At 37.9% G+C, this 27222-nt stretch overlaps 1 protein-coding gene across 3 annotated transcripts in view; it reads right to left on the bottom strand.

The window, feature by feature from the left end:
- Positions 1-27222, bottom strand: part of Usp34 (ubiquitin specific peptidase 34) — a 209396-nt gene that overhangs the window by 74589 nt on the left and 107585 nt on the right. For 2 of the 3 annotated variants that reach the window (XM_042691171.1, XM_042691173.1), the window contains 10 exons: positions 23758-23958; positions 19102-19184; positions 14664-14704; positions 14116-14240; positions 11205-11357; positions 10457-10561; positions 8505-8560; positions 8292-8412; positions 3548-3731; positions 2296-2459 (listed from right to left, as the gene is read on the bottom strand). In XM_042691171.1, the coding sequence (XP_042547105.1) occupies positions 2296-2459; positions 3548-3731; positions 8292-8412; positions 8505-8560; positions 10457-10561; positions 11205-11357; positions 14116-14240; positions 14664-14704; positions 19102-19184; positions 23758-23958 (1233 nt within the window). The remainder of the gene's footprint in view (positions 1-2295; positions 2460-3547; positions 3732-8291; positions 8413-8504; positions 8561-10456; positions 10562-11204; positions 11358-14115; positions 14241-14663; positions 14705-19101; positions 19185-23757; positions 23959-27222) is intronic. The other variant, XM_042691172.1, reaches the window with a different exon arrangement.

Genomic DNA, 27222 nt, shown 5'->3' with positions numbered 1-27222 from the left:
AACTTGGATAAATATACCAGAGACTTAATGGAATATTAAACCTCCTAACTGCCAGTAGTATATATACCAGATATCTGTTCGAATCGTGTGGGGAGTACAAATAACGTGCATGGTCTGCTGTTCATTAACTTGTAATCAAATAAGTTCACAAAATAAAAACAAATAGAGATCGGCTTATCATATACAACAAAATTACTTAGTAGTACAATAAGAATATTGTGGAAGTAGAAAATGTACATCCTCAAAAAATTAAACAGAAGCCAAGCACTGATAGTTCATGCCTGTAATCCTAGCTAATCAGGAAACAGACCTGAGACTCCTGATTCAAAGCCAGCCAGTGAAGGACAGTTCATGAGACTCTTTTTTTTTTTGGGTCCGGTCGTGGGGCCCTGAACTCTGGGCCTGGGCACTATCCCTCAGCTCTTCAGCTCAAGGCTAGCACTTCCACCACCTGAGCCACAGTGCCACTTCCGGCTTTTTTTTCTTTTTGCTTATGTGGTGCTGAGGAATCGAACCTCATGCATGCAAGGCAAGTGGTCTACCACTGAGCCACCTTCACAGCCCCAGTTCATGAGACTCTTATCTCCAACTAACATCAAAAAGCCAAAAGTAGAGCTGTGGCTCAAGCAGCAGAGCCCACGCTTTGAGCAAAAAAAGCTAAGGGATATAGCTGGGGCCCTAAGTTCAAGCCTCAGTACCAGCCTGTTCATGCACATGTACAGACAGACACATAGACAAGCATTACACTTAGGGGTATATGCCCCAAAGAAGTAAATGTAAAGACTAAAGCATATATTTATACATCCATGTTCAAAACAGCCCTACAAGTTTATAACTGCATTATACAGAAAAGTCAGAAGAACAACCCATGTGTTTCAAAAGATGAATTAACAAAATGTAGCATGTATTTGGTTTTTTGTTTGTTTTGTTTTTTTTGTCCGGTCATGGGGCCTGAACTCTGGGCCTGGGCGCTGTCCCTCAGCTCTTCAGCTCAAGGCTAGCGCTCTACCACTTGAGCCACCAGAACTGCCCACTTCCAGCTTTTCTTTCTTTTTTGCTTATGTGGTACTGAGGAATCGAACCCAGGGCCTCAGGCATGCAAGGCAAGCGCTCTACCCACTGAGCCACCTTCCCAGCCCTGTAGCATGTATTTGATACATATATATGTGGAATTAATTATTCAGCTATAAGGAAATTATAATACATGGTATGATACAGGGAAACCCTAAAAGCATTGTATTAAACAAAAATGCCACTCATAACTAGTCACAGGTTATTGTTCTATAATTAAAATTTTATTACAAATAAAATAATTACTGTATATACTGAGTATTTATGGCCCTCTAGTGATTTTCTTTCAGAAATATTGCAACATTATCTAAAATATAAAATCAAAATGATCAAATTACCTATTTTATGTAATTAAACTTTCTCATTATTACTCACATATTTCTTTTTCAAAACAATATTTTATATGTCAAATTAGGACATAAACAAAAATTCTAAATTCGGTCTAGAATTTCAGTTTCAATTTGTGTGTGTGCACCAGTACTGGGGCTTGAACTCAAGGCCTAAGCATTGTCCTGAGCTTTCTTTCTTTTAAAATTTTTAGTCAGCTGTGGGGCCTGAACTCTGTGCCTGGGCGCTGTCCCTCAGCTCTTCACCTCAAGGCTAGCATCTACCACTTGAGCCACAGCGCCACTTCTAGTTTTTTTCCCTGCTTATGTGGTGCTGAGGAATCGAACCCAGGGCCTCATGCATGTGAGGCAAGCACTCTACCACTGAGCTACCTTCCCAAACCCTCCCTGAGCTTTTCCATTGAAGGCTAGGGTTCTACCAATTGGGCCACAGCTCAAGTGCCTTTGGCTAGTTAATTGAAGATAAGCATCTCATAAGACTTTCCTGTCCAGGTTGGCTTTAATAGTGTTCTTTAGATCTCAACCTCATGAATAGGTAAGACTATAGGAATGAACTACTAGTGTTTAGCTACTGGTGCTTGGCTACAGTTTCATTTTTTTCTTTCTTTCTTTTTGTTGGTTGTGGGGCTTGAACTCTGGGCTTGGGCGCTGTCCCTGCGCTCTTCAGCTCAAGGTGAGTGCTGTACCGCTTGAGCCACAGCACCACTTGCGGTTTTCTAGTGGTTTATTGGAGATAAGAGTGTCACGGAAACTTTCCTGCCCGGCCTGGCTTTGAACTGTGATCCTCAGATCTCAGCCTTCTGAGTAGCTAGGATTACAGGCTTGAGCCACCGGTGCCCGGCTACAGTTTCAATTTTTAAGGTGAAGAAAACTCTACCTTAGCAGTAAAGACAGCCTGTCTTGCTTCAGGAATCATATACAGTTGTTGAATAGTGGAAGCCAAGTAACAAGTAGCTCCAAGGTTAGTCAGGCCAACAAATCTACATTCTGCACGAACATCCTCATGAGGCCAATAGTCCCACTTATAAGGTGCATGGGCTGCTGACGAAAGAGGGAGAAAAAGATGCCCCCAAACAAATTATTAAGCAATGTATTTAGCTTTAAATTAACAAATATACCTCCAGTAACCAATACCTATACAGTATTATACATAGTAAGTTTTAAAATCAGGTAAGAATATATTTTTATTTATTTAATTTTTTTGGGGGTCCAGTCGTGGGGCCTGAACTCTGGGCCTGGGCGCTGTCCCTCAGCTCTTCAGCTCATGGCTAGCCGCTCTTACCACTTGAGCCACAGGAGCCACTTCCAGCTTTTCTTTCTTTTTGCTTATGTGGTGCTGGGGAATCGAGGAACCCAGGGCCTCAGGCATGCAAGGCATCGCGCTCTACCCACTGAGCCACCTTCCCAGCCCGGAATATATTTTTATAAATTCAAAGAACTATCAACCTTGGAAGTATTAATTTAGTAGCAAATTTTTTTAACCAAATCATGGGTAAAATTACTTGGTAGTATTAATAATTGGCAAATGCATTACTTTTAAGATTATAATAATACTGGTATTAATATTTATTGGCAGTAAATAATTTATTATTTGGTAATAACATTTTACTACCTTGCCAAAATTAAACTATTCATTATTACTGAATTTATTACTACTGATTACTACTAAATCACTTTACAAAAAAGCCAACGTATTCAGAGTATCTATTAAAAGGTTTTCATTTTATTAAAAGCTAGTGTTTACTCTTTAACTTAAATATCCTATCAACAGTGGTTAATAATGTTAAAGTCAATAAAAAGTGGATACTTTAAAAAAGTATTGCTGGGCTGGGAAGGTGGCTCAGTGGTAGAGCGCTTGCCTTGCATGCCTGAGGCCCTGGGTTCGATTCCTCAGCACCACATAACCAAAAAAGAAAAAAGCCAGAAGTGGAGCTGTGGCTCAAGTGGTAGAGCCTTGAGCTGAAGAGCTGAGGGACAGCACCCAGGCCCAGAGTTCAGGCCCACGACCGGACCCCAAAATAAATAAATAAATAAAGTATTGCTTAAAAAGCAGTAACACCCAAAATCTCCTTTCTGTATTCAAATTTGTTAAAAAAAAAAAAAAAAAAGAAAGACAAAAGAATACTTACACTGCATGTGTTGTGCCATAACCCAGTTGTGTATTAGCCTGTAGTTTTCAACAGAACCTTTCACCATTTCTACTAACAAATCATAAGCAGCTGCTCTTGAAGAATGTGATTTGCATTTTGGCTGTTGTCTATCTTTGAGACTGGGCAATAAAAACAAGAGATTGAAGATATCTCTTAAAAACTCCTAGAAAGAAAAAAGAAGAAATTCAGGTATGTTATTTAAACTGGATGTTAATTACATTTGCTAATAATGTACAACAATAAAACAGAACTACAATTTGCTAAGACTATTCAAAAAGTTAAAGCAGCATCAACACCATTATAAGTCTTGCCAATGTTCTTTTCAGCTAAAGATAATGGAACCGAATAGCTCATTTTTACAGATTATCCATGTACAATATTATTTTTTTCTACTGAATTACGTGATAAAAAGGTTTTGGAGGGGCTGGGAAGGTGGCTCAGTGGTAGAGCACTTGCCTTGCATGCTCGAGGCCCTGGGTTCGATTCCTCAGCACCACATAAGCAAAAAGAAAAAAAAGCCAGAAGTGGCGCTGTGGCTCAAGCGGGTAGAGTGCTAGCCTTGAGCTGAAGAGCTAAGGGACAGCGCCCAGGCCCAGAGTTCAGGCCCCACGACCGGACCCCCCCCCCCCCCCCCCAAAAAAAAAAAAAAAGGTTTTGGAAAAGTCTTGTTACTCCTTCTCTTGACTGTCTACAAGTCCTACAAGTGCTTCTGCATTTAATTAGTGGCAATAAGAGCAAAAGTAACAAACCATTCACAATGACCACTGTTAAATGCTAGGAAACTGCTGAAAGAAAAAGCAAAGCAATTAAAATCTTGCCAGTCATAAAGTTCATAGGTGCCAGAGTCAATATTCAAATCACCACACTTTTATTTAACCTCTGTAACAGTGAAATTCAAAGTGAACTAAAAGATTTACTGTGAGATTTAAACACTTTTTAAAAAATTTTATTAGCTTGGAGTTTGAAGGCAGGTGCTTCTAGCCCTTTCTGTGTTAGTTATTTTATTTTTGTCAGTTGTGGGGCCTGAACTCTGGGCCTGGGCACTATCCCTCAACTCTTCAGCTCAAGGCTAGCTTCATTCAGCCTAAAGTAGTTGCTGGAGGTACAAAAGCTCCTCGAGTACTGTGTAGAAAACAGATCATGTAGTAAAGCTGATATATACTTACCCTTAGTAACACTGCCCCTCATTGTGGTCTGGAAACTTGTGAGTAAACAGTTCCCTATACTGATATAAAACTTAAGTAACAAAAGTGGCTTATTGTGCCTAACTGAATGCAGTTTATGCCAAACATGTTTTTCTTTTGAAATGTAGTATTTATTGACTGTAGTCAATTATATGGGCATATGTACCTATAAACCGAACCTATGACAAAAAACTCGACTCTAGACTCGAGTGTTTACCTAGTGAACAACACTCACATACTTATCTACACTAACTGTTGAGAGATTTAAGCATGCCTTTCACAACTTCATTTGGGAGAAGACACTAGGAAATTTAGTTTCCTTTGTACCTTTTTCTATTATTTCCCTGCGACAAATATCAGCCATGAGTACACCTATATGCTGAGTCCTGGGAGCAGAGAGAACCAATCATTAAACCTGGAAGTTGCCTAAGGAACTGAGAACAAAAAAAAGCCCTCAGAGTCTATCTTCTAAAAAAGGTAATTTAAAATACCTTGCCATTATTGACCTGTATCCTTCCATCTCACTATTGTCAAAGAACATTATAACTCAGATCTCAGCTAGGATTATAGGCATGAACCACCAGCGCCCGGCTCAAGAAAAGTTTGAATAATAAATAATGCAAGTGATTAGGGGATTATTTCACGTAACTGAACCAATGATGGTAGACTTTTACTTTAGAATTTGAAAATGCGAAAAATTAAGGAGACACAAAAGCAACACATTTACTTTCTTTGGAAAATAAAGTCAGCATTCAAATAAAGTTAGAATTAGCTAAGAGCTAAGCTAATAATGAACCATCATTGCCAATTAGTTTAGACTTATAAACTAAATGAGCTAAATAGCCTCAGTATTTTGGCAAAGACCCTTTTATCAGCAATACTGGATTGGTAAAGCATGCTAAAATGAGGGGTGTGTGTGTGTGTGCGCGTTTGCGCGCGCATGTGTGTGTGCCTAGGGCTTGAACTACAGGCCTGGATGTGATCCTTTAGATTTTTACTCAGTTTGGCACTCTAGTACTTGAGCCACAGCTCCACTTCTGGCATTTTGTTGGTTAGTTGGAGGCAAGACTATTCCTGGGCTGGCTCTGAACATGATCTTCAGATCTCATCCTCCTTAAGCAAGGTAGGATTACAGGTATGACAAAGGTACCCGTGGAATCAAAACAATTAAAATACATTTAATAGTCCCAACACTTCTACAAAAGTATTACCTTATGGCTCAAGCACATACTATGAAACACAAAGTAAAAAAGGCTGGTGTGGTTGTGTATACTTGATATCCCAGCTCTGGTAGGAAGTGTAAATAGGAGGATCAAGGCACAAGGTAAAAAGTAGAAATCTATCTCAAAAATGAACACAAGGCTGAGCACTAATTGCTCACACCTAGCTACATGGGAAGGTGAAAATAGGAGGATCACAGTTAGACTAATCTGGGCAGAAAAGCTGATGAGACCCCTTCTCAACCCACATGTGGGTATAATGTAATGCACCTGTCATTCCAAGCTATAAGTAAGGCTGAGATTAAGAGGATAGTGGTGCCAGGCCAGTTTAAATAAAAAGCCACAGAAACTCTGTTTGTAAAAAGGGAAGATGGATGCAGTGGTATACAACTGGAATGGAAGCAACAATAGGAAGCTTAAAAGTATGTGGTGTTCATGGCTAAGGTGCAGGTGGGAGAAAGGGCAGAAGTGTTGGCCCAGTGGTATTGCACCAGACTAGCAAGTACAAGATCTTAAACTTAAACGTAGTGATAAAAAAAAAAAGGGGAGGGGGGAGTGGAGAGGAGGAAAGAAAGGGGATAAAATAGAAAAGGAAAAGGGAAAGGGAAAGGAAAGGGAAAGCAAGGAGAAAAATCAGAAAAAAAAAAAAAAAAAAAAAAAAGCAAGGAGAAAAAGCCAAAAGGACTGGAGATGTGACTCAAGAACACCTCTCTGGCAAGTGCAAAGTCCAGAGATCTTAGTACCAAAGCAAAGCTAGTAAATAAATAATCTTGTGTGTACAGTCTATGCTTGTATAATCATTGTATTATTCTTTTGGCTACTTTTTTTTTTTTTTTGAGCCAGTACCCAGGACCTGATCATTGTTCCTTATGGGTTTTGTTTTTGTTTTTCATTGCTCAAGGCAGATGGTCTACCATTTGAGCCACAGCTTCACTTTCAGATTTTTTGGTGGCTAACTGGAAATAGTCACAAAGACTTTCCTATATTAGCTGACTTTCAAACCAGGATGCTCTGATCTCTGTCTCCCAAGTAATGAGTATTACAGGCAGGAACCACCAGTGCCTGGCTTGACTAATGGTTTTGTTTTTTTTTTTTAAATTAAAGAAACACTGTTGTTGTTGTTGTTTTAAAATTTGTTATGACAGGAATAAGTAGTTTCCAAAGCAGAGGCCAAGTTCCTCCTTAGTGGGCTATGGCCCCACCAGGACCTGAGGCAGGAACAACAGTACCTAGGGACCAAAGGCCATCACTGTCAGGGGGGGGGGGGGGGGGGGGGGGGGGGGGGCTTGGGAATGGCCACAACCAAAAATTATTCGCAAATTTTTTAATACAACCAGTAACCTTGAGATAACTAACTCCAAACCACAATTAATTACCTTAATGAGGGAAATGACAAAAGTGCTATCAGCAGGGCAACAAGATAACTACACATTTGTTTAGTATGGTTATTATTTCAAATACTCAACACACTTAAATAAACCTTTAAATATAAAATTTACAATCCAGCCAAGCACTGGTGGCTCACGCCTGTAATCCTAGCTACTCAGAAGGCTGCGATCTGAGGATCACGGTTCAAAGCCAGCCCAGGCAGGAAACTCCATGACTCTTATCTCCAATAAACTACTCGAAAAAGCCAGAAGTGGCACTGTGGCTCAAGTGGTAGAGTGCTGAAGTTGAGCAAAAGCAGCTCTGGGACAGCGCTCAGGCCCAGAGTCCAAGCCCCAGGCCAGACAAAACAAAAATCAACTTACAATCCTAGAGCTACTTATTATTTCCATTATATGGTATTAATTCACACTTTAAGATAGTTAAGATACTGAATCTTACAAAAACTATACCATTAAAGAAGAGGTCATCTTTTCTTTATTTTTGTCCCAGTTCTGGGGCTCTTGAACTCAGGGCATGGACACCATCCCTAACTTTTTGTGCTCAAGGCTAGCCCTCTACCATTTGAGCCACAGCTCTATTATGAACTTTTTGATAGCTTATTGGAGACAAGGGACTCCTATAAAGTACCAAAAAGACTTTTCTGTCTGTACTGGCTTCCAATTGTTATCCTTAGATCTCAGCTCCTGAATAGCTAAGATTATAGGCATGAGCCACTAGTGTTCAGCAGAGGTGAACTTTTTGTATTACAGTAATAGAAATTAAAACTTGTTTTTATATTCTGAAATGAGTCAAAAGTTTTCTATTCACAGGGTTCAAATTATTGAAATTTCTCCAGTTCTGCCAACATTAAATTCAAGCATAATTTAAATGTTTCAAAACCATAATGTTTCAATCATTTTTCACACAGGCAGTGGATGTTTTAAGACATACCTGTCCTTCCCTTGAAAATTTAAAAGGAGGTTTGTGTTTAATAACACTTGTTGCAAGCCGCAAAAGTCCGGTGAGCCCATCATCTTCTATATTACCATCTTGATGATCAAGGATCTCCCTACTACAAAATAACAAGAACACAAGCAAAACAAAATGGTTATATCATTTATCTTTCCTTATTAATATAACTTCCAATTTCATATCAAATTTTACCTTCGAATACAGTCAGCCAAATGTCTTGCCAAAGCATCTAAGTCGAGGAGTGTTGTCTTAATACAAAAAGAAAATACAAAATTCAAATATAGTTTTTCTTATATTTACTGTTACAGTATTTCTTATAAAATCATTTGATTAGGGGTAAGGGGAATTTGAGTCCTCTAAACTTATTAATTCAATGATCAACTTAATACAACTATTTTTAAACATGGTATAACATAAAATTATGGTTTCAATTGAACAGTAATAGTCCTATAAAAGTCAATTAATATTGGTAATAATTTAGGATAAAATAATTAATATATTGAGAAGATACTAGAGTCTGATATTTTATTTAATACATTTACTAAAATGTAATTTATATAAAAGGGAATGCAAGTTACTAGTTGTGGTGCGGGGATTGAACCCAGGGAGTTCAATGTGTTGTACCACTGAAATACATCTCCAGCCCTAAAGGACTGTTTTCATTACCATCATTTTGTTTTGAGAACCTGTCTCAGTGCTATCCTATTACTCCCTATGTAGAGCAGGTTGTCCTTAAACATAAGGTCTCCCTAACTCTGCCTCCTAAATGCCTAGCATCACCTTTAAACTGGCTTTTATAATGTTACCCTGGAAAGTTTACTTCAAAAGCTTTAATTTTCATAACTGAAGAGCACAATCAAAATAGCCTTCACAAATAAGAGTACACTCAACAACCCCCCCCCAAACAACAAAAACAGTAACAACAAACAAAAACCACAGCCAGATCTCTAAGGAAAAGTACTTTGTCAATAGTGATTAGATTCATACTTTTGTATAAACGTGCTAACCTGGGCTTCAAAGGGGGAAAAAATGTGTTTATCTGATAAAGTATCTGTATTTTAATAAACAGTAATTAAGTAAACAAAAAGGAGATTTTAACAATTAATATGTAAACTTAAAGCTAGACAGCACAAAAACTTTAAGATTTGTGTGTGTGTGTATGTGTGCACACACGCGCGCTCATGCGTACACACACACACTGCTCCTAGTGCTAACTCAGGGCCTGAGTGCTGACCTTGAGCTTTTTTGATCAAGGTTAGTGCTCTATCTATTGAACCACAGCACCAATTTTGGCTTTTTTAGTGGTTAAAGAGTCTCATGAACTTTTCTGCCTGGGCTGGCTTCAAACTGCAATCTTTATATTTCAGCTTCCTGAGTAGGTAAGATTACAGTCAACCGACGCCTGGCCAAAAGATTTCTTTTTTTTGGTGGGTCCGGTTGTGGGGCCTGAACTCTGGGCCTGGGTGCTGTCCCTCAGCTCTTCAGCTCAAGGCTGGTGCTCTACCACTTGAGCCATAGCGCCACTTCCGGCTTTTTTCTTTTTGCTTATGTGGGTGCTGAGGAATTGAACCCAGGGCCTCAAGCATGCAAGGCAAGCACTCTACCACCGAGCCACCTTCCCAGCCCTGGCCAAAAGATTTTTAATGTCAAATTTGTACATTATGAAGTGACTAATTATAAAATTTTTAATGTGTTCCCTATTTAAACAGACCTTCATCATATACTCTAATTTTTTGAAATTACCACTGATATATTACACCCTAAGTTAATATAAAGAAAATTAAAGTATGTTACAAGTTTATCTTTAGTGATCAGAACTAGTATTTCTTAAGCTTAAAATAATTTCAATTTTCTTTTACACATATAAGACTCCAAATCCATATGCTCTTATAAAGAACTATATAGTTAAACTTCAATCTAAATTTTACTTTTCAAATAATGTTTTATAATCATAAATCTAGTTGACAGTTAAGGTAAAAGTAAAAATAGAAAGAGCACACCAGAAAAGTACAAATAAAACAAAAAATATGACAGTACCAACTAATTATAAATTAATAAGTCTTTTTAACTCTAAGGACTAAGAAAATCATAAACTGTGCAAAATTTATGTATATTAACAAGTTAGTGTATAATTTTGAACATACCTGACTAGCATCCTTTATATGTATGTTATCAACTAATTTGCACAGCAACCAAAAATATTCTTTGCATCCAGGTTTTAACATTGGTTCTTCCTCATAATCATCTATCTATTAAAAAAATATACTTTGTTACAACATTTTAAAATAAACTTAAGTAACACATTAAACAGCTTCAAAAATCTAACAAAATTAGTATAATTCTACTTTGTATAAAATCAGAATAGTTGTGTACATCAATGAGTAAAATCAAGAGGACTAGAAAAGGTTTCAAAATTACTTATACTTGGAAGGATACAAGTAAAAAGGGAGACCATGCAAAGCCTATAACACAGTATTTTTTAATGGTTTCTGGATTTATCGTGTGTTAGATACCTTTACAAGGACAATATACACAATGGGCAAACAAAATATTCGTATCTCATAAGTGTCTTTAAAAAGTGATATAAATGAATGGAAAAGAGCTCCACTTATGGTATTTTTACACCATCATAAATAAACTCATTAACTAAAGGCACTATTTTTGAAACATCTTACTAGTGCATGCACACAGACTTGAAATAAACACACACTGATTCTTTCACTAGTTGTATAATGGACACCATATGTCACAATGTTGTCACTTTAAGAACTATGACTATTATCTTCTAGGGTAGAACTATAGGGAATAATCTCAAGGATACAGTACAAAATTAAATATGGAGGAAAAAAATTACAAAAATAGAAATCACTGCTAAACACAGTAAAACCTTACCCTGATAGGTTTGAGTGCTTGAGCATCAGGAAGAAATTTCAACAATGTTGAGGCAGCCAAAAGAAGAAAAGAGCGATGGATTGAGTCTCCTCCATCTAGGCCTGACAGAGATAACTTATAGAGACCATTGCAAGATTCATGACGAACTGCAGTCTAAGTGAGAAAAAGCAAGTTCCACAGTCAGTCTGAGTTAGTATAAAAAAAGCTTGCACTGGGCTAGGGATGCAATTAAGAGGTAAAGCACTTGCTTAGCATGTACAACACTCTGGGTTTGATCACTATCAGAAGAAGAAGAAAAGCTAATTTAGTTATGTTAGCACAAATGAATGTAAACTGACTTCTTCAGCTGTTTTTCTTTAAGAAGAAACATTTTAAGTGCTTTAAAAATACAAACAAAAAATACACACAAATGCAAAAATTCACAGTAGAGTTAAAAGTGTGATTCTCTCACTCTCTTTTCTATTTTTGGTCAGTTGGGAACTGAACTCTGGGCCTGGGCACTGTCCCTCAGCTCTTCAGCTCAAGGCTAGCACTCTACCACTTGAGCCACAGTGCCACTTCCAGCTTTTTTTTTCTTTTTGCTTATGTGGTGCTGAGGAATCGAATCCAGGGCCTTATGCATGCAAAGCAAGCGCTCTACCACTGAGTCACCTTCTCAGCCCTCTTACTCTCTTCTCTCTCTCTCATGCCAGGCCTGGGGCTTGAACTCAGACTGGGCACTGTCCCTAAGCTTTTTTGCTCAAGGCTAGTGCTCTACCACTTGAGGCAAAGCTCTACTTCCAGCCTTTTGCTGGTTAATTAATGAAAAGAGTCTCATTGTCTTTCCTGCTTGGACTCATTTCAAACCATGATTTGTCAGAGCTTAGTCTCTGGAGCTGCTAGGACTACAGGCTTAAGCCACAAGCATCAAGCTTTTTTTTTTTTTTTTTTTTTTTTTAAAGTTAAGGTATCTATCTTGAAGTAGCTGTACAAAGGGGTTACCATTCAACATGTCCACTCACCTTCTTTAGCTAAAAGTTTTAATGCTGGTTATAAAAAGTAGGAAGTTGTGTATTCAGGGAAACATGTTTACCACAGAGCTACATTCCCAGCTACAACAATGTATTTTACACATAAAATTCTCATGTCTATACCAATGTAAAAACACTATAATCATATAATGTGTATCACAAAATATGCTATAATACACACATTTATTTTTCCAGAAAGTCCTAAGTATGGCCACAAAAACAGATAACCACATAAACATAAAACAAAACTATGAAAAGGGATGAAAGAAAGGATATTAATACCAAGAAATAAGTAACAAGACGAACTATTGGGAAAAGAAAGCAACAGATAAAGTTAGTCTAGTTAAATATTAGCACATATGAATTACCATGGTACAACTTCTTTGTATAATACATGAAAAAAAAAAAAACAGGAAAGTAAGAACAGGTTATTTCAAGGGGACTGGTAGAGGCAAGAGTGGGGGGGACTAAGAGAGCGAGTGAACGAGGGCAAATATGGTCTTATGTGCATGTTAAAAAAAAATATGTATATATAACAAGGAAGGGCAGGTGCTACTGGCTTACACCTATAATCCTAGCTACTCAGGAGGCTGAGATCTAAGGATCTCAATTTGAATCCAACCAAGGCAGAGAAGTCCGAGAGACTCTTATCTTTAATTAACCAACAAAAAAGAAACTGGATGTGTAGTTGAGGTAGAAGAACACTAGACATAAGTGAAAATGCAGAATGAGTGTGGAGCCCTGAGTTCAAGTCTTGATTCCAGTACAAGAAAACAGGAGAGAGAAGAAGGGTGAGAGAAGAAAGGGAGAGAAAGAAGGAGAGGGAAGGTAGAGGAAGAAGGAGAAAAGGGGATGGGAGAGGAAGGGAGAGAAAGGGAGGAGAGGAGAGGAGGAGGGAAGGAGAGGGGAGGGGAAGAGAAGAATGGAGAAGAGAGGAGGAGAAGGAAGGGGAGGGGGAGAAAGAAAAGGGAAGAGGGGAGATGAGGGAAAAAGGGAAGGGGAAAGGAAAGGGGAAGACTAGACCTTGTTAAAACTATTTTAAGGGTGAAAAAGAATGAGCAAGAGAAGGGTGAGTTTGAGGTTCATTGTATCTATGTGAAGGATATAAAAACTCCCTTGTACAACTAACATATTTAATACACAGTAAGAGCTGGGGGGTATAACTCAAGTGGTATATTGCCTGCCTAGCAAGCATGAAGCCTTTAGTTCAAACCTTAATTCTCCAGAAAAGAAAATATTTACAAACAAAAAAGGGGGGGGGGGGGGGCTGGGAAGGTGGCTCAGTGGTAGAGCGCTTGCCTTGCATGCATGAGGCCCTGGGTTCAATTCCTCAGCACCACATAAGTAAAAAGAAAAAAGCCGGAAGTGGCGCTGTGGCTCAAGTGGTAGAGTGCTAGCCTTGAGCTAAAGAGCTGAGGGACAGCGCCCAGGCCCAGAGTTCAGGCCCCACGACTGGACCCAAAAAAAAAAAAAAAAAAAAAAAAGGGGGGGGGGTTTGAGACATCAAACTCAGGGTTTAGTTCAGGGTAGTTAAGCATTTTACCACTGAGCTCTACTTCTAGCCCCTGGGGGCAGGGAGAGGAACAAAAAAAATCAGGGTTTACTGCAGGCTAGATATATATTTTTACTACTGAGCTATATTACCAGCTCCTGGAAAAGGCAATTAAAAATAAATCTAAAGCATTTGTCTTTCAGAAAAGGACAAATCTAAGTAATTTAACATTAACATTTCTGCAATATTACACCTTACACCAAATGTGATAGACTGAAAAGAACTAGATAATGTGAAATATTTATAGAATTATTAATATTCACTCCCATTTGGTCTTTTAAAGTTAACAATGCTAAAAGTATGAAAAGGTATGAAGAGTAAAAGCACTAACCTTCAATCTGTATCTTACCTCAGGAATAAGGAGAGTCAGTTTTCTCAGCCAATCTTGTAAATAATCACTATCAGCAAGGCTAGATTTCACTAAAGAACAGCAATGGGCCCAGCTGACCAGGAGCCACATTGAATAGTGTGAAACTAAAGATACAAAGAAAAACAAAACAAAAACAAAAAACAATGACTATATAGTATGGGCTAAGAAGAAGGTACAATGCTCATCATTATAAAACACACAACCAGTGGGGCACTGGTAGCTCATGTCTGTAATCCTAATTGCTCAAGAGGCTGAGATATAAGGATAATGGTTTGAAGATGGCCCAGGCAGAAAATTCCATTAAACTCTTATCTACAATTAACCACCCAAAATGCCACAAGTATAGATGTAGCTCAATTGTAGAGTGCTAACCTTAAGCAAATAGCTCAGGGACAGTGCCCAGGCTCTGGGTTTTAGCCCCAAGACTGGCACTTAATACATACATAAATATATATTTAAAAATATACGTAAGTCCTATCTAATATTACCACTTTATTTATTAAAAATAAATTTTGGGAAACCCTTACCTTCATGCCTAGATCTGTGATCAGTCTGAGCTTTCAAAACTCTGTGAAGTAAAAACATACCACCAAGACAAATTAAATCAACAATAATGACAACTAATAAATTAAAATTATGGAGAGAACAAGAATGGTTGTTGCCATAAATAAAATGAATAAATACAACATAAAAGTGAATACACAAAAGGACTCATCAGTTAAGAGATGTATAATACAGGCATAGGCTATCTTGGTTTAGAGTTTAAACTCGAAAAAAGTCATGGGGACATTACCTTGTCCATGTAAATTTGTAACCTCTCTGTATGGTATTTTCACAAAGCAAAAAGAAAAAAAGTCATGGGGACTCAGTATTGGTGGCTCATGCCTGTTATCCTATCTACTCACGAGGCTGAGAACTGAGGATTATAGTTTGAAGCTAGCCTGGATAGGAAAGTCCATGAGATTCTTATCTTCAAATAACTAGTAAAAAAAAAGCCAGAAATAGAGTTGTGGCTCAAGTGGTAGACTGCCAGCCTTGAGCAAAAGAAGCTCAGTAACAGTGGCCATGCCCTGAGTTCAAGTCCCAGGACCGGCACAAAGTCATGGAGATAGGCGTGGTGGTACATCTCTGTAATCCCAACTTCTCCCAAGGCAGAACAGCTTAAGTCCAAATTTTGAAGCTGGCCCAGAAAAGAAGTTACTGAGACTCCATCTCTACAAAGTAGCCACCATGAAAGCCTAGCCCCAATCAAAAATAAGATATCTGAGAAATAATTTAAAAAGCGCTAAGGTTAGGAGTATTGGCTTATCAAGTACAAGGTCCCAAGTTCATATCCCAGTACCACCACCCCCCCAAAAAAACCCACCTTTGTTGGCATAAAATATCCTTCTATATTTATAATGCCAATTTTTTTTACTTTTTTTTTTTTATTGTGAAAATACAGTACACTGGCTAGGAAGGTGGCTCAGTGGTAGAGCGCTTGCCTTGCATGCATGAGGCCCTGGGTTCGATTCCTCAGCACCACATAAGCAAAAAAAGCCAGAAGTGGCGCTGTGGCTCAAGTGGTAGAGCTAGCCTTGAGCTGAAGAGCTGAGGGACAGCGTCCAGGCCCAGAGTTCAGGCCCCATGAACCCCATGAACAGAACCCCCCACCCAGAAAAAAAAAAAAAAGAGAAAAGAAAATACCGTACAGAGGGGTTACAATTATATGGGGAAGATAATGAGTACATTTCTGATCAAGCATTGTTGCCTCCTCCTTTGTTTCTCCTTCCCATCCCTTCCCATTACTACCCCCCTCCCATAATGCCAATTTTTTAACAGGAATAGTAAAAGAAATTTTTCGTAAGACAGAAATGCATAGCTGTATATTACTTCTACTTTTCTTCAGAGGAGTATGAGGAAAAAAGTATTTTTCCATTATACTTTAAATAACTTCAATGGAAAATTTATTACTTCAACTTAGAAAATTAAATAAGAAAATTTTTCATTTTCATAAACCAAGATGTAAGGATTATCTGCCTCACAAATAATCCACTAATCTGCAGAATTTCTATTTTGTAGCAATTAAAAATGTAGCTATAAAAATTCCAAAAGTCAGATGGACTCAATTGTGCTAGCCAATAATCTCAGTACTCAATCAGGGGAAGGAGGATATTAAATTTGAGGCCAACCTAGGTTATATAGTGAGATTCTGTCTCAAAACCAAACAAAATTCATTTTATAGGTTTAAAGTAATAAAAAGTAGCTCACGTACACAAAGCATTTGACCACATTTCATGGTTCCTTTTTGTATAATGGTACAATATAATTAACTTTACCAAAAGAAACATATACTCACATACCTTTTAAACTTAGTGTTGAATCATTAGAATATTTTTAATAACACAGGCAAAAGATTCAATGTAGCTACTTTAGGGGAAGACACGAAAACATTATGCCACTGAGTAGGACCTCAGACAGCAAAAGAAATTGAGAAAGGTGAACTAATATTGCAAAGATTGTAATGTTTACATTAGTTTTATGAATCATTTTGGTACAATAGCAAAGTTTAGTCAAATAAAAATATAGAATATGCTGGGCAACCGTGGCTCATACCTCTAATCCCAGCTACTCAGGAGGTTGAGATCTGAGGATCACGGTTCAAAGTCAGCTTGGGTAGAAAAGTTCCCATGAGACTTTTATCTCCAATTAAAAACTAGAAGTGGCACTGTGGCTCAAGTGGTAGATAGCTAGCCTTGAGCACAAAAAGGCTTAGGGATAGTGCCTAGGCCCTGAGTTCAAGCCCCACAACCAACAAAAAAGAAAAAAAGTACAGAAAACATGGAATTAATTTGTAACAGACTAATGTAATTTATTCTACTATGTAAGTTGACAGTAAGCCCAAGTCAAGTATCAATCTGTTACTACTTTATGTAACAGTATTATTAGTATTTCTACATTTTACAGACTTAATATTTGTTGTCTGTTTACTGTGCTGGTACCAGTGCTTAAACTCAAGTCCTGATACTCTTGTTTGGCATTTTGTGTCCAAGGCTAGCACTCTACCACGTTAGCCACATCGCCACTTCTAGCTTTTTGGTGTTTAATTGAGAATGAGAGTCTCACACACTTTCTTACCCCGAGTGGCTTTGAACCTCAGCCCTCAAATTTCACCCTTCTGAGTAGCTAAGATTACAGGAATATGCTACCAGAGCCCAGTCATTCTTTATATTTTAAAAACTACAAACTGGCCCAAATAAATGGCATCATATGATGTTTAAATTTTTCTTAAACATATGGGGTTAAAGGGGTGTCAAGTAACAAGATATCAGCTAATAAATATGAACAGTAATAGGAAGATAACATTTAAGAATACATTTTAATATTTAAAAAACAAATCAACGGTAAAAGCTAATATTGTAAATGAATATTGTAAAAGAGTTTTGTGAGAAGCAGATAATTAAGTTTTAAAACATTTTCTTGCCCAGCCAGGCACTTGTAGCTTACCCCTGTAATCCTAGCTACTCAGGAAGCTAAGATTGAACCTCGGTTCAAAGCCAGACCAGGCAAGAAAGTCTTTGAGACTTTTATCTCTAATAAACTACTCAGAAAAAGCTGGAATGGCACTGTGGCTCAAATGGTAAGAGTGTTATCCTTTGGACAGCACTCAGGCAGAGTTCAAGCCTCAGGACCAGCAAAAATAAATTAAAAAAAAAAAAAAAAACTGGCCTGGAAAAAGAAGAATTAGCTCACACTATTCAAGATGCTAGTATCATGAATAAGCTGAGAAAACTGTCTCTGTTGAGGAAAGGAAGTATGACAACTAAAGGAAGTATGTGACCTTAGATTAAAAAAAAAGTTATAAGTAATATCAATAGGGCCTCATGTCAGTAGATAAAATCCTAGCTACTTGGAAGGCTGAGACTGGGAGGTACATGCATCAAAAATAGCCTAGGCAGATAAGCCCAAGAGACTCCATCTATCTAGAAAAAATGCTGGATGCAGTGGTGTGTGCCTGGTGACAAGAAGCCCAAATTAGGGGCATTGCAATACAACAGTGTGCCTGGGTAGGAAATGATGCCCTATCTCACGCCACTGGCTCATGCCTGTAATCCTAGCTACTCAGGAGGCTGAGATCTGAGGATCTCGGTTCAAAGCCAGCCTGGGCAGGAAAGTCCATGGAACTCTTATCTCCAATAAACCACCAGAAAAACTGGAAGTAGCGCTGTAGCTCAAGTGCTAGTGTGCTAGCCTTGAGCTGAAGAGCTGAGGGACAATGCTCAGGCCCAGAGTTCAAGCCCTATGACAGACAAAACAAAACAAAACAAACAAACAAAATGGTGAAAAACAAGGCTGGAGGTATGTCTTAAGTAGTTTAAAACTAGCTAAGTTGACTAAGTACAAGGCTCTGAGCTCAAATCCCAGTACTGCCAGATTAAAAAATAAAAAATAAGATTCTAACACTTGTTTATGGCTAAAAGTCTATTATTTAAAAAAAAAGATTAACGGGACAATTTAGGTGAAGAGCATTTATCGCATAATATATCAATATCAGATTATGTAAATTAAGTTTTTTACTCTGAGGAAAATACAGAAGACTGATAAGACGGGTTGAAGGTGGCTATCTAAACTGCCTAAGTGCGGAAATGTCCAATGAAACCCCTCCTGTATGATAAATCTACACCAATACAGTCTTAAAATGAAGTATATTTACTCTAGCTATTAACAAAATGGCCTAGACCCAAATCAAAGTATTTTTAAGTCTGAAACATATTCTCTTCAGATTCAGAAAAAGACATACTACAACACAATTCATGAATGCATGATATATTTTGGCAAGCTGTTAACGATATATAAAAATCGAGAGGAAAGGTGTGATAGTCATGCAATCTTAATATTTAGGTTAAATTACAAATTTTCAAAATTAAATTTTAAAACACCATATTCTTATTGTAACATTTACATATAAACATAAAAAATGCATACCTAGGAGCCAGATTATCATATGTATAAGCAACAGACATAAGTCGTTGAATCAAACTGGTTCCTTGGACAAGAACAAGAAACACCTTTAAGATAAAAACATTAAAAAATAATTTTAAATATGGCAAAACACAAACTGAACCTTTAATATCTATTTTTTGAGAGTTTCACAATGTAGCAGAGACTGGCCTTTAGCTCATCATCCTCCTACCTTAGCCTCCCAGACATGGGATTACAGGTGTATACCACCATGCCTGGCTAGAAAGTATATTTTTAACACAAAATTCCATATTTTTTTTACAGCATAAAGAATATTCACACAATTATTTGAAAATACTTTCAAAATATCAAACATTTAGAAAATCAGAATTTTGTAACCATACTAAGAGTAGCAATTTAAAATTAAAATACTGAAAATTTTAAAATGGAAGCAAAAATTATTCTTTTCTTTTTTAATCCAAAGATTCACTGTTAACTGAACTGGCTGAAAATGATTATACATTACATGTTAGTGGTTTGAGAGGATAAAAGTTAAACATTTTTTAAACTCTTTTTTTTTTGGGGGGGGTGGTAGATCTGAGATTAGAATTCAAACCTGTTACTTTCCCTCACTGGCTAGTGATCTACCAGCTGAGTCATGACGCCAACTCTTCCCTGCAACCATCTTTTTTTTTTTCTATTTTTTTTTTAGTCTTGAAATAAGAAAACATAAAAAAATCTTAAGCAGTAACAGAGATATCATTTGTTTTAAAATACCCACACATTTTTTTTTTTTTTAATATTATGTCAGGCACCAGTGGTTCACACCTGTAAACCATAGCTACTCAGGAGGCTAAGTATCTAAGGATGGTGGTTCCTAGCCAGTCGGGGCAGGAAAGTTCATGAGACTTATTTCCAATAAACTACAAAAAGGGCCAGAAGTGGAGTTGCGGAAGTGGAAGAGTACTAGCCCTGAGCTTTCTTGCTCAAAGCTAGCACCCTCCTGCTTGAGCCATAGCTCTACTTACAGCTTTTTCTAATAGTTGGAGGAGTCTCATGGACTTTCCTGCTGGACTGGCTTTGAACCAAAATCCTCAGATCTCAGCCCCTGAGTAGCTAGGATTACAGGCGTGAGCCACCAGTGCCTCACTAATAAATTTTTTAGATATGACTTCCATGTCTAATTTTTCATCCATATATTGGAACAAATGTAATTCCTTAACAATAATATTATTGAACTCCTTCCTTGGGAGTTGTTAGACCCGTGGAGCACAGCTGCAGAAAGCAATATTGGCACAAGAATACACTGTGTTAAATGAGTAAAAGAAGGGAGTACCAACCAAACTGAAGCTAGAAAGTCTCACAAAACGCCAATGTTTAGGATGAGATTTGAAAGCAACATCCCAAAAGGCTATTAAGTAGATCAAATGGACTAATGTGTGACAATAAATATTTAATGAATTAGCATTCTTCCTTACTATCTATAGTATATCAAAGATAAGAATGAAGAAAACAGCCGGGCACTGGTGGCTCACGCCTGTAATCCTAGCTACTCAGGAGGCTGAGATCTGAGAATCGCGGTTCAAAGCCAGCCCGGGCAGGAAAGACCATGAGACTCCTATCTCCAATAAACCACTAGAAAACCGGAAGTGGCGCTGTAGCTCAAGTGGTAGAGCGCTCGCCTTGAGCTGAAGAGCTGAGGGACAGCGCCCAGGCCCAGAGTTCAAGCCCCATGACTGACAAAAAAAAAAAAAGAATGAAGAAAACCCTTTGAGGAGGGCAAAGCCAAACAAAACATGGAACCAGCAGGTGGCTTGAGATAGGAAATCATACAATTAGGACCAGGAAATATGCTCAACTTATCCACCTCTCAGAAGGTGTGTTCCCAAAGAAGGCCAGAAGGAAGCCAAAGGCAACAGTCTTTATTTTAAAATACCAAGGAGTGTCAATTTAAGTAATATTATAACACTGGACAAAACAGAAAGGAAAAAGGATTTCTGACCTGGAAAGTGATTAAAAGAAAAACTGGGAGCTGGGTATATATCTCAAGTGGTAGAGCACTTGATATCATGTGCTGAATTCAATTCAATCCATCATAACACACACACACACACACACACACACACACACACACACACACACACACACACACACGAGAGGGGAGGGGAGGGAAGGAGAGGGAAGGGGAGAGGAGAGAAGATCACAGAATGAAACAATAGCTATGAAGCTGAAGACCTGGCATGAGGGAAAAAAAAGACACTGGACACAGCCCTCAACCTCTATTCATTCTAAGGGAAGTAGCACTGGGAGTTAAGAGGACTGCCCAACAGAACCAAGAGAAACACTATAGAAGAAAAGATAATCAGTTTCCGTAATGTTTCAGTCAGAAGAATATAACCATCAGGAAGGAGTATACAACAATTACCTATTAGACTCCCAAAGAACTATGGAAGCATGAAAACTGTCAGTTAATACCTACTATTTATGGGCAAGATCTTGAAAGGGTACATTATGTTTCAGAATGTAAGAAAATTATGTCATAAAGGACAGAAAAATTAAGCTTAATAAAAATGTCTATAATGACCAGTACTTGAGAGGTGGAAATGGGAGGATTACTAGCCTGAGGCCAGCCTGGCTAGTGTATCTCAAAATAAAAATAAAAAGATAAAGTCTATAATGATCAAATGAAAGCTGTTTAATATTATTAAAGAGGCTTTAAGAGTGAAACAAAAACGACAGCATGAGTCAATTTTATAGATTAGCATAAGATTATTATTTGAAGCCAGAATAACAGCAGAAATCAGTAAAACAGAGAATAAAGGTAGGATGATCACCATAGCCTCAGACTTGAGGATATTGAGGGATATAAAATTTATGTAAATAGCTTCCAAGCTACAAGGCTCAAACATGCTAAACATTCTTAAAACCAACAGATTTCACAGCCGGTGTGGCACTACCAGCTTCCCAAAGAAACAGAAAGTCAAAAGATTTTTTGTATACCCAATAACATTGTGACAGGATGTAGGATGACTAGGGTGTCAAACCAAGTGAGATTATGAAATTATAAGGAAGAATGTACTGAGGCTTGAATGTATTGGGCCCAATTGGAAATCTAAAAGAATGACATTATCAAAAATTAAAAGAGAAAGTGCTTGAGCTGGGATGTAGCTCAGTGACCAAGCCCTTGCCTGACAAGTGCAACATCCTGGGTTCAATCCCCAGTACCAAAAAACAAAAGACCAAACAAACAAACACAAAAAAACAGATAAAGTGCTGCTGGTAGCTCAAACCTATAATCCTACCTATTTAGGAGGCTGAGATTTGAGGATAATGATTTGAAGCCAGCCCAGATAGAAAAGTTCTGAGACATTTTGAGACTCTAATTTCCAATTAAGCACCCAAAAGCAGAAAGTAGGTTCAAGTGATAGAGCTCCCACGTTGAGCAAAAGCAAAGGGGACAGCGCCCAGATGCTGATTTTTAGTCCTAAATACCAGCACCAGAAAAGAAAAAGTGGGCAAAGTGAAACAATTATAAGCTGTACCTTTCATTAAGATAAATTTTGAACTAAAAAAAATTTAGATGACTTAGTCGCTAGGATTAGTGTAATGAAAGGCTATACCTCCCCCCCACTCCCCAACGAGGTTTTGAATTCTTTTTTTTTTTTTTTGGGAGGGGGGGGGGGTCAGTGGTAGGCTTGAACTTGGGGCCTGGGAGCTGTCCCTGAATGCTTTTGCTCAAGGTTAGCACTCCACCACTTTGAGCTACAGCGTCACTTCTGTTTTTCTGTTGGCTAATTGGAATTAAGTCTCACGGACTTTCCTGCCAGGGCTGGCTTTGAACAGTGAATCTCACCCTCCTGAGTAACTAGGATTCTAGGTTAAGATACCAGCACCCGGCCTTTTTGCATGCTTCTCTCCCCTCACCAAGGAATTGTACAAAGGGGATTCAATTTCATTAGTGTAATTATGACAAAGATGCTTCTTGGGCATTTTCACTCCTTCCTTCATTTCCCATGAATACAATAACTACATTTTCTTACCCTCTATTCCTGTGCTTCCATTTGCTTCCCCCCCTCAACCCATACAAATTAAAACAAAACAAAAACAATGTAGAAGAAAAATGTTTCTATTTCTTGGATTTATTGTGATAAATAGTACTTTAGATGTCCAGAGGAGTTACGTATGTGGATTTCTCCCTTTCATATAACCTCCTTTAGTCAGTTTGTATGTAAATACATGAAAACGCCTGTATAAGTTATTATGTCTAGTTGTATTTTAGATCTAGCTTCTACAAACAAGAAAGTGTGCTGGTTGCCTGCTTGAAGAAATGAAAGAAGAGGGATTCAATTTCCTGTGTTGAAATAATAATGAGGTTTCTATTCTCCTGAGTGGCTCTGATAAACTAAGTATATCAATTTCTAAGTTCAATATATAAACATGAAGTTAGATAATAGTGAAATGGTACATCATGCTTTCATCTCAAATGATGAAGAAAAAAGCACTACCCATCCATCATGATTACCAGTTTAAAATACAGCTTCATTTCAGTTGCTAAGACATGTCATAGTAGAGTATTTCTTATGCAATCAACCATATATTTACTTTTTGAAAACAAAAACACTTTCTCTAAACACAGATGGAATCCATTACTACAATTTAATGTTATCTTCCATATTTTACCTCTGTTAATCGTGGTATATGGAGACCCTTGGCATGATCACCAGCAGCCTTCCTCGATTTGCCAGGCCAGGTTCTTTTCCTATGGCTTTCAGCTATACCAGACCAGGCAAATACATCATGATAAGCTAAATCCAAATCAGATGGATCTACTGCAAACTGGCAGATTAATTTCAGCAAGCAAGCAAGACAGTCTAGCTGCCACTGTGGATAAGAAAAAAATGTCATGTCTCCATTTTCATTAATGAATCAACTATGCAATTTCCAGAATAAAAATCAAAAGAAAAATGATTATTGCTAATATGGTATATTAGAAACTCTGCCACTCAAATATTATAGTCACTACCAAATATTGTATTTTTTAAAATCCAGATGCTAAAATAGTAAATACAATGAAATAGAAATGACCCATTAATTTTTCACTAAATTGTAATAAAATTGTATTTATTAGATACCTACAGTATTTTTATGGAAAATGTATGACAGTGTTATAATAATTCAAAAATTACTTTAAATACTTACAAAGAAATAACTTACTCATCAACCAAATATATTTAGAGACAAAGTATTACATATTGATTTTTCACACTTATAGCATTTATTTTTTACTTTATTCTAAGACCAAAACAATCTTCAATAATTCAAGAAAGGGCTGGGAAGCTGGCTCAGTGATAGAGTGCTTGCCTTGCATTCATGAGGCCCTGGGTTCGATTCCTCAGCACCACATAAGCAGAAAAAGCCAGAAGTGGTGCTGTGGCTCAATTGGTAGACCACTAGTCTTGAGCCAAAGAGCTGAGAGAGTTCAGGCCCCAGGACCAGCAATAAAAAAAAATAAAAATAAAAATTCAAGAAAATGGGGCTGGGAAGGTGGCTCAGTGGTAGAGCGCTTGCCTTGCATGCCTGAGGCCCTGGGTTCGATTCCTCAGCACCACATAAGCAAAAAGAAAAAAGCCGGAAGTGGCGCTGTGGCTCAAGTGGTAGAGCGCTAGCCTTGAGCTGAAGAGCTGAGGGACAGCGCCCAGGCCCAGAGTTCAGGCCCCACGACCGGATCCAAAAAAAAAAAAAAAATTCAAGAAAATAACTATTGTTCACTTACCATATACATACTTAAAAGAAATATTTCCAAAGGAAAAAAAGCTAAGTACAAAAACTCAAATATACAAGGAGGTACAGCTCTTAAATCAAGACACTTTCTTGAAATAAATTATTCAAAATGTCAATTATGTATAAGAATAGTTACAGGGCTTTCATTCATACCATAATCCTTGCCCTCTTATTTTCTTGCTCCAATATCAAGTAGTACTCATAAATTCATTTACCAGGAAAGAGTGTCTTTCTCTCATTAATAGCATAGTATTTTTTTAAATTTTATTATCTTTAAGTTGTTGTACAAAGGTGTTTAAATTCAGCATGTCAGTTTATTAGATTCTAATATATCTTTTTGTATGTTTATGTGCTGGTCCTGAGGCTTGAACTCAGGGTCTGGGCGCTGTCCCGGGGCTTTTTTATGCTCAATGCTAGCACTCTACCATTTAAGCTACAGCTCTACTTCCAGCATTTTTGGTAGTCAATTGGAGATAAGAGGCTCCATTTCTGCCAGGACTGGTTTGGAAACACCCAATCCTCGGCTTTTAACCTACTAAGTAGCTAGAATTACAGGTGTAAGCCACTGGTGCCAAGCTGAGTATAATGCCTCTTAATCAATGTCACCCGTACCATCAATCTCCCCAACTCCACCCATCTACCTGATTTCATTTTCACATATATATGATGATTATTACAACTGTATTCACCCACTCCTCCTCTCTCCATTCATTTGTCCTCCTGTTTGACCTCTTGTAGCCCCACTATCGTGTTTCAGCTTCCTGCTATTCATTTTGTTAAACTATAGTTATTCAAACACAAAATGTTAATAGACCCCATATCTCAACCACTAAGGGGGATGTATCCCAGGTATGTAAAAGGCATAAGGATTAGTCATCTGGGCCACCCAGAATGTAAAATACTAATGCTAGCTGAAAAGTAATTAAAGCATAAAGGGCTGCAAGCATGGCTCAGTAACAGATTAAATTCAAACTCCAGAGCTGAAAAATTTAAAAAAAGGAACTTTTGTACATTTGGAATGAAAAAGAAAATCTTTGTAAATCACTTGTTAAGGAATAGTATTCAAAATATACAAGGAACTTATGCAACTCAATAAAAATGCAACCCAATTAAAAATGGGCAATTGGTCAAACACCAGTGTCTCATGCCTATAATCCTGGATACTCAGGAGCCTGAGATCCGAGGATTGCAGTTCTAATTAAGCTAAGGCAGGAAAGTCTATTTGATTCTTATCTCCAACGAGCCACCAAAAAGCCAGAAGTGAAGCTGTGGCTCAAGTGGTACAACTCTATCCTTGAGCAAAAAAGCTTAGGGACAGAGTCCAGGCCCTAAGTCCAAGCCCCAAGACCAGAAAAAAGGGAAATTGCTAGGCATCACAGGCTCATGACTGTAATCCTAGCTACTAAGGAGGTTGAGATCTGAGGATTGCAATTCAAATCCAGTCCCAAGCAGGAAAGTCTGTGATACTCTTTTTTTTTTTTTTTTTTAATTTTTTTTTTTGGTCCAGTCGTGGGGCTTGAATTCTGGGCCTGGGCGCTGTCCCTCAGCAATTCAGCTCAAGGCTAACGCTCTACCACTTGAGCCACAGCGCCACTTCCGGCTTTTTTCTTTTTGCTTATGTGGTGCTGAGGAACCGAACCCAGGGCCTCATGCATGCAAGGCAAGCTCTCTACCACTGAGCCACCTTCCCAGAGTTCAGGCCCCATGACCGGACCCAAAAAAAAAAATGCTTCAGCCAATAAAATACATGAACATATATGTACACATGTACTTGAACACACAATGGTCAACAGCAAAGATGTTCAAGATCATTAAGAAAATGAAAACTTTCACCAGGCATTAGTGGTCTACATCTGTAATCGTAGCTACTCAGGAGGCTGAGACTTGAGGATCACAATTTAATGTTAGCCTAGGCAGGAAAGTCCATGAAACTCATCTCCAACAAAAAAAGCCAGAAGTGGTGCTGTGGCTCAAGTGGTAGGAACATCAGCCTTGAGTACAAAAAGGCTCAGAAATAGTGATCAGACCCTGAGGATGGGGGGAAGGAGAATGATAACAAATGTTGGCCAAGTATGCTCCTCCCACATATCTGCTTATAAGAATTGAGAAATTGGGTTGTAGGCCTGATTAAAGTGATAGGGCATCTGCTTATCAAGTGTGAGGCTCTAGGTTCAAAGGCCAGAACAGCTCCCACAAAAGAGAAAAGTCCTAAAATTTTTCATGTATCAAATGTTCTAAAATATGAAACAACCCAAATTATGCTAAGTGAAAAAAGGCAGTCAGTTATAGTTTAGAAAATATTCCAAACAGGTAAATCCATGGATAAGAAAAGTAGATTTAACTGGTTTTGAACAAGGCTGAAAA

This window comes from Dipodomys spectabilis, unplaced genomic scaffold (genome assembly GCF_019054845.1).
Source record: "Dipodomys spectabilis isolate Male_0828 unplaced genomic scaffold, ASM1905484v1 ptg000141l, whole genome shotgun sequence".
NCBI lineage: Eukaryota > Metazoa > Chordata > Mammalia > Rodentia > Heteromyidae > Dipodomys > Dipodomys spectabilis.
Note: the sequence above shows the minus strand (reverse complement) of the source record. Positions and strands in the feature narration are given on the sequence as shown.